Consider the following 8009-nt stretch of genomic DNA (forward strand, 5'->3'; position numbering starts at 1 on the left):
TTAAGCATGAAAAGTAAATTTTCTCACTAAAAGCGAATAATTAGTGACGAATTTGATGTCGTAGCTAATAAATTCGTAGCTATATATCATATTTGTTGTAGTATTCAATTTACTTTTTTTCTTTAAAAGTGTAACTGGTTTTGTTTTAATTCAATTTAATATTTTTTTTCTTTTAACAGTGTAACTGATTTTTTTGATGTATTGAATTTAATATATTCGGCTTCTTTGCTATGTATTCGGATATCACTAATTTTGAGGGATTTTTATAAATTAAAAATAAGTCGGGATAAAATGTAATTTAGATCCTTACACTATGGGATTTATGTAAGTTATATTTATTTAAAAGAGTCATTGAATTTATGGTTATACGTTGGTACAATAGTTTTATATTTTTATGTTTGATAAAATTATCATACGAATCAATATTGCGTACATGCTTTAACTAGCGTGCACTAACCATTGGTGATGCACCCATCGTCTTGAAATCTAGGATTCGCCTCTGATAGTAGATACATTCTGAAATACAGATAAATCAAACCATACTTGGATATAGCGTAAGTGAAATAAATTATATCTAATTTGACTCGTATTTATTCGAGATACTTGTATTTGAGTACACTTTAATTTATCTGATAAAGTAAATGTGATATGAAATTTGCTACTTCACTTTAATTTATCTTCTCCCTCTTATTCATTAATAGACATCATCGCTTTTACATCATAGCCGCGCCATTTCACCAGAAGGCTTTCCAAAATTCCTTCATTTTTTTAAGACATTAGGTATAGTTTGGATACTTATCGTGGAGATATGAGTGATGGTTATGGTGATTTTGTGGAGATGGTATTGTGAAAGAATATGTGAATATAAGAAAAATAGGTTATTGATATATACGATATACATTATGGCAGTGACACTCCCTGAAAATCAGTGTATGCGCCTTGTATATCACTGTATACAGTTCATATATATTATGCATATCATTATGCATAATTAAGGAAAATGACGCAAAAGATTAGAGAAGACATTATACCTTCTAAATATATTTTTCAACTTCATTGAGTACTCTTATTTTCCATTGTAACAAAAAAAAAAATACATTTATCTAAATGTTACTACGTATTAATTTGTGGTGAATGTTTGTGAGAGTAGATGTTATAGCTCGAAAAGAAGGTCTAAGTGCAACGTCTTCATCCCACGAGAGTTGTATAAGTTGTATCAGCTCTTCAAGTTTCTCATCTTCCTGCTCCGGAAGTTGTGGCCTTAACCCATTTTCTGCAACTTCTAATGCTATCTATTATTCCATCACAATGAGTTAGAAGAAAAATAGCTCCGTCTCATATTACTTGTTTACACTACTATAAATGTATATGATCTGAATTACTTGTCGATATATAAAATCAAGATAGAATTAGTTTTTTTTTTTTAAATTTTTCTTTATCCTTAGAATTAGTTCTTTTTTAAAGTATAAATATTGCAGGGATCGTTTAGTAGAGTGTATTAAAAAAATAATGCATGCATTTGTTTTGTGTGTTACTAATGTACCTTAATTGGTATTCTCTTCCAACCTATGTATAACTAATGTATGCATTAATGTCTTCTATATTGTATATTAAGGTGTGTAATGCTAATACCATGGAATTCTAGGTATTAGCAACGCAATGGTTTTAATGTATGCATTAACTCAATTAAAGATCCAATTGCCCCTCAATAGCTTTTTATATTTTTTCCACATCTTTGTAAATAATTTTTTAATGCAATGCAATACATCCAAACAATGCATAAAAATAATCTAAGTATAATTAATGCAAGCATAACTAATACATGCATTGCTAATACAAACATTATTAATATATATACTCTATTTAACATTATTTTTATATACACTATCAAACTAACATTAAAGTTCCGAAAAAATCTGCCATTGTTAATTTTGATATTCATGGATAACGCTCACGATATTTAAAAGAGTTAAAGGTTATGGTAGTAAACATGTATATCCTTGTTATTAATTATGATTCTTGTGAGGAGCATCTAAAAGAGAAAGTGGACCATTAGTAATATGGGACAGAAGGAATACTAATATTCTTTCTCTCTCTTATTAAGGGGTGTGATGTAGACAGTCTATCGTAATACACGTATATCTATAGATTAAGACACAAACTATTTTACCATTACCCCGAGACTCCCCCAAGTAATTAAGGGTGTACCTTAGAAGGATTATAGTGAGTTTGAATGTAAGGATATTCTCCAGTGAGAAGCTCATTGAGAATAATGGCAAAACTATAGACATCCGACTTTTCATCATAAGGTTCTGATCGAATCACTTCTGGTGCCATGTATACATATGTGCCTGAAATCTCAAAACTTTGATGTTTAATCAATAAATATACCACACAAAAACTTATTACTTTCTCTTTTAGTCAATCCCAACAAGCTAAGAATGACAGATTTCTATATTAAGTAACAATTTGACTGTTTTTACAGTCACACAATTAATTTCTGTCATTCATTTTGGACAACAAATTTTAGAAGTCATCATTTCTTTCTTAAATGACGCGTTAAGTCAATCTATCTCATATAAAATGGGACAGAGAGAGTAATTAACGAGAGAATTAGCTAACCTGTTTCTCCTGTTAAAGCCTTTTCTTCATGATTCAAGAACCTAGCATGTCCAAAATCTGCAATTCTAACATGCATAGAATCATCCAAGAAAATATTACTCGGTTTTAAATCGCGATGAATCACCATAGGCTTGTGTTCATGAAGATATTGCATTCCTTGAGCAATTTCCATTGCTTTTACAACTCTCTCTTCAAAAAGTGGAAGAGGAATAGCTCTTTCTTTTCTTCTTTTACCAGGACCATGAAGCCATTCTTTTAGTGTCATTGCTAATAACTCTGTCACTATCCATCCATGCTGAGGAGGATCAAGGCATGCCCCCATAAGCTGCAGCACAAAACGATGACGTTGCCTTGATAACGTCTCAACCTCTTGAGCAAAGAAGCTAACACCATTTTCATTCAAGAGGAAGAACTCAGGCAATACACATTTGACTGCAATTTCATATCCTCTCCATTTTCCTCTGTATATATGTGCTGTGCTTCCTTGAGCCACTTCTTCTTTCATTTCAATCTGTGTTTCCATGAATACACGCGCATGTCATCTAAAAGTTTATGAGCTGGTTTGGCTTTAACTTGTAAAAAAAAAGAATTTTAAAAGTAGTTCTTAAAAATATTAAACTGTAATAACTTTTAAGTCAAAAAAATGAAAATTAGGGGAGTAGCTATTCTAACTGGTACGTTATTTTTAACTTTGTCAAACACTCTCAAAAGCTAAAAATGACTTAAATATAGGTTTCAGCCTTTAAGTCAATTCAAATGGGTTATTACAGAAAAGAAATTTATTATTAACTGCAGTGACTAACAAGGGTTGTGGTCAGTGGCGAAACCAGGAATTTCACGAAGGGTGTCCAAAAAGGGAAAAAAATTGTTGCTAGTGAGATTCAAACACATGAGCACTTAGGACTCTTTCAAGACTTCTAAAATTACTAGGCTATAACACCTTTTTTTTCTTATGAAGGGTGTCCAAAATATGTTATTTAATTACTTTGTGTATCATTTTACTTATATATACGGTATTATTTTCCGACGGAGAGTGTCCAATTCTATAGGATAGCTACACCCGTGGTTGTGGTGGAGTGGTAATTAAGTACTCATTCGTCCTTAGTCAAGAAGTTTTGGGTACGGAGGCTCCTTTGTTAGGGAGCGTTTTACCTCAACGTGGAACTTCCTGAAACGAGTCGATATTTAGTCGGGCTCTAATATGAGTACCGCCACAAGGAATTGTGCCCAACAACGGCCACAATAATATCAAGAGTTCAAATCTTAGTGATTTTCTGGTCATATGTATATATCTTTATTAACTATGTGAACAAAATAGTATTTGTGCAAAAAAGCTGTATTTTTAACCAAACTAAGCCATTATATAAAAAAATTTACCAAAGTAATACATTTTTCTAAAATTTTAACAAAACTAGTATAAACGTATTTCACGGTAACGTCTTAGGGTATATTTTATTTTTTAAAAACTAACAGCATTAGGTTGATATACGTTACTGTAAGTAACGTTTTACTCCTAAAACGTTACTGTAAGTAACATTTTAGGAGTAAAACGTTACTGTGAGTAACGTATATCAATCTGACGCCATCAATTTTTAAAAAATAAAATATATCCTAAAACGTTACTGTAAGTAACGTTTTACTCCTAAAATGTTACTTACAGTAACGTTTTACTCCTAAAATGTTACTTACAGTAACGTTTTACTCCTAAAATGTTACTTACAGTAACGTTTTACTCCTAAAATGTTACTTACAGTAACGTTTTACTCCTAAAATGTTACTTACAGTAACGTTTTACTCCTAAAATGTTACTTACAGTAACGTTTTACTCCTAAAATGTTACTTACAGTAACGTTTTACTCCTAAAATGTTACTTACAGTAACGTTTTACTCCTAAAATGTTACTTACAGTAACGTTTTACTCCTAAAATGTTACTTACAGTAACGTTTTACTCCTAAAATGTTACTTACAGTAACGTTTTACTCCTAAAATGTTACTTACAGTAACGTTTTACTCCTAAAATGTTACTTACAGTAACGTTTTACTCCTAAAATGTTACTTACAGTAACGTTTTACTCCTAAAATGTTACTTACAGTAACGTTTTACTCCTAAAATGTTACTTACAGTAACGTTTTACTCCTAAAATGTTACTTACAGTAACGTTTTACTCCTAAAATGTTACTTACAGTAACGTTTTACTCCTAAAATGTTACTTACAGTAACGTTTTACTCCTAAAATGTTACTTACAGTAACGTTTTACTCCTAAAATGTTACTTACAGTAACGTTTTACTCCTAAAATGTTACTTACAGTAACGTTTTACTCCTAAAATGTTACTTACAGTAACGTTTTACTCCTAAAATGTTACTTACAGTAACGTTTTACTCCTAAAATGTTACTTACAGTAACGTTTTACTCCTAAAATGTTACTTACAGTAACGTTTTACTCCTAAAATGTTACTTACAGTAACGTTTTACTCCTAAAATGTTACTTACAGTAACGTTTTACTCCTAAAATGTTACTTACAGTAACGTTTTACTCCTAAAATGTTACTTACAGTAACGTTTTACTCCTAAAATGTTACTTACAGTAACGTTTTACTCCTAAAATGTTACTTACAGTAACGTTTTACTCCTAAAATGTTACTTACAGTAACGTTTTACTCCTAAAATGTTACTTACAGTAACGTTTTACTCCTAAAATGTTACTTACAGTAACGTTTTACTCCTAAAATGTTACTTACAGTAACGTTTTACTCCTAAAATGTTACTTACAGTAACGTTTTACTCCTAAAATGTTACTTACAGTAACGTTTTACTCCTAAAATGTTACTTACAGTAACGTTTTACTCCTAAAATGTTACTTACAGTAACGTTTTACTCCTAAAATGTTACTTACAGTAACGTTTTACTCCTAAAATGTTACTTACAGTAACGTTTTACTCCTAAAATGTTACTTACAGTAACGTTTTACTCCTAAAATGTTACTTACAGTAACGTTTTACTCCTAAAATGTTACTTACAGTAACGTTTTACTCCTAAAATGTTACTTACAGTAACGTTTTACTCCTAAAATGTTACTTACAGTAACGTTTTACTCCTAAAATGTTACTTACAGTAACGTTTTACTCCTAAAATGTTACTTACAGTAACGTTTTACTCCTAAAATGTTACTTACAGTAACGTTTTACTCCTAAAATGTTACTTACAGTAACGTTTTACTCCTAAAATGTTACTTACAGTAACGTTTTACTCCTAAAATGTTACTTACAGTAACGTTTTACTCCTAAAATGTTACTTACAGTAACGTTTTACTCCTAAAATGTTACTTACAGTAACGTTTTACTCCTAAAATGTTACTTACAGTAACGTTTTACTCCTAAAATGTTACTTACAGTAACGTTTTACTCCTAAAATGTTACTTACAGTAACGTTTTACTCCTAAAATGTTACTTACAGTAACGTTTTACTCCTAAAACGTTACTATGAGTAACGTTTTAGGATATATTTTATTTTTTAAAAATTGATGGCGTCAGATTGATATACGTTACTGTGAGTAACGTATATCAATCTGACGCCATCAATTTTTAAAAAATAAAATATATCCTAAGACGTTACTGTGGAATACGTTTATACTAGTTCTGTAAAATTTTAGAAAAATATATTATTTTGGTGAATGACTTTATATAATGGCTTAGTTTGGTTAAAACCTCAAAAAAGCTCCTAGCTAGTCTTAATAAGAGACGAACAAAAGTAATAATTATACGTACCTCATGGGGTTCAATATACCAACCATTCAACTTGGCCTGAGAAATGAGGTATGTGATATCAGAGTGGGGTTGTTGTTGGGGTGGTGTTTGTGGACTGGAAGTGGCATGGATAATAGTAGTACTACTATTGATTGATTCTTGTTGTTTTTCTTTGTTGTTGATGATTAACTCTAGAAAACCATTATCTTGTGCTACCTGAAGACAATACCTCAAATAATTTTGTGTCCTTTCAAGTCTCATTTTGTACATGCTCTTCATCTCTTTCTGCTTCTCTAATTCCTTCTCCCTTTCTTCCACTTTTTCCTAGTAATTAAAAAACATGAACATACTCATTAGTTAGCCTTAACTAATGGTAATTTCTAACTACTTTATAAGGAAATAGTTGACACTAGCTAGGTGAAGAACCACACCAATTCAACTCTTGTTCATTTTTGTATCTAGGCCCGTACCGCTTTAATATGCATCACCAAGGTCTAAAACTAACCTCCTCATATATCCCATATCTGTTGTGTATTTTATGGATGTAAGATTTGCTAAGAGTGTTACAGGAAAACTAACTAAGTGATACATGTAGAGGCGAACGCAGGATTTGAAGACTTTGGGTGCACCAAATCATGATCTCTACGTTAAACTAGAAACAAAAATAAGTAATAAAATAGAATTTGATGACTTTGGGGCATTAAGTATGATCTTTAAGTTAAAACAAAAATAATGAAATAGAATTTGAAGATTTCGAATGCACCAAACATGATCTCTAAGCTAAACTTAAAACAAAAATTATGGAATAACGCTCCAGCTAGATTCAAACTCTGGTCTCGCTAGTAGTTCCTCTACTTTGTACCAGCCACACATGACAACTGCTATATATGCTCATCACCGGTGCACTATTAATTGCAATATCCTAGTTTCTATCAGATTCTCAAGATATATATAAATACACATGATTTTTTTCAAAATTAACAGGTGCATGTACAACCCCCACTAATAAAAGTGGGTCCGCCTCTGCTGATGCATGTACCATATGATATAATGTAATGGACCAAAACCCCAAAAGTACCATAATAGGCAGAGGGAAATAGTATCCAACAAATATATATATCTTAAATTCATTTGCATGAAATATATAGGCTATATATACCTGTTGAAGGTGGTGATATTGGGGAGTTTGTACAAGTTTTATGTTGCGTGAGACTTTAGGCCCCAAAATCAAACAATCAGACAGGCTTTTACACCATCCGCCGCCGCCGACGTTGGACTTGAGCGGAGCACCACTGCTTGTGGCGGATGGAGAACTCACCGGACTACACATGCCTCTCCTTTTACCCTTCATCTTAATTCGATACCTTAATTATTCTCAAAAGTTGCCTTAAATTTAAAGCATAATATAATATAATTAGTCTTTATGTTATATAGCCAATAATTTTAATGGAGGATGAAGACAGAATTGGCAGACCTTGTAATGAGCCGTTTTACATTATGGTATTTTTTGTTTTCTTTGGACGGCCTTGGGGAGTGTAGAAAATTTCATCAAATGTTCTATAATGTTAAAATAGTTTTTAAATAGGTAAATTTTATTTCAGAACAGATTAAGAAATTAAAGTTAAAAGGTCCCTAGTTA

At 31.4% G+C, this 8009-nt stretch overlaps 1 protein-coding gene across 1 annotated transcript; it reads right to left on the reverse strand.

Moving 5' to 3' along the window:
* Positions 1 to 1103: 1103 nt before the first annotated feature.
* On the reverse strand, positions 1104 to 7721 carry LOC107027716 (serine/threonine-protein kinase STY17-like). Its single transcript, XM_015228804.1, has 5 exons — positions 7530 to 7721; positions 6392 to 6694; positions 2623 to 3133; positions 2209 to 2351; positions 1104 to 1292 (listed from the first exon to the last, which is right to left on the reverse strand). Exons 1-5 carry the CDS (start codon positions 7719 to 7721, stop codon positions 1104 to 1106), a joined length of 1338 nt encoding a protein of 445 aa, XP_015084290.1.
* Positions 7722 to 8009: the final 288 nt, after the last annotated feature.

The sequence above is a fragment of the Solanum pennellii genome, chromosome 8 (assembly GCF_001406875.1).
Source record: "Solanum pennellii chromosome 8, SPENNV200".
Classification (NCBI taxonomy): Eukaryota; Viridiplantae; Streptophyta; class Magnoliopsida; order Solanales; family Solanaceae; genus Solanum; species Solanum pennellii.

Excerpts from the sequence above, each read along its gene's own strand:
- LOC107027716 (XM_015228804.1), bottom strand. The coding sequence starts at position 7,721 with ATGAAGGGTAAAAGGAGAGGCATGTGTAGTCCGGTGAGTTCTCCATCC. Across the intron at positions 6,695-7,529 it reads AATATCACCACCTTCAACAG|GAAAAAGTGGAAGAAAGGGA; the intron begins GTATATATAGCC and ends TTTAATTACTAG. Across the intron at positions 2,352-2,622 it reads GGCTTTAACAGGAGAAACAG|GCACATATGTATACATGGCA; the intron begins GTTAGCTAATTC and ends TTGAGATTTCAG.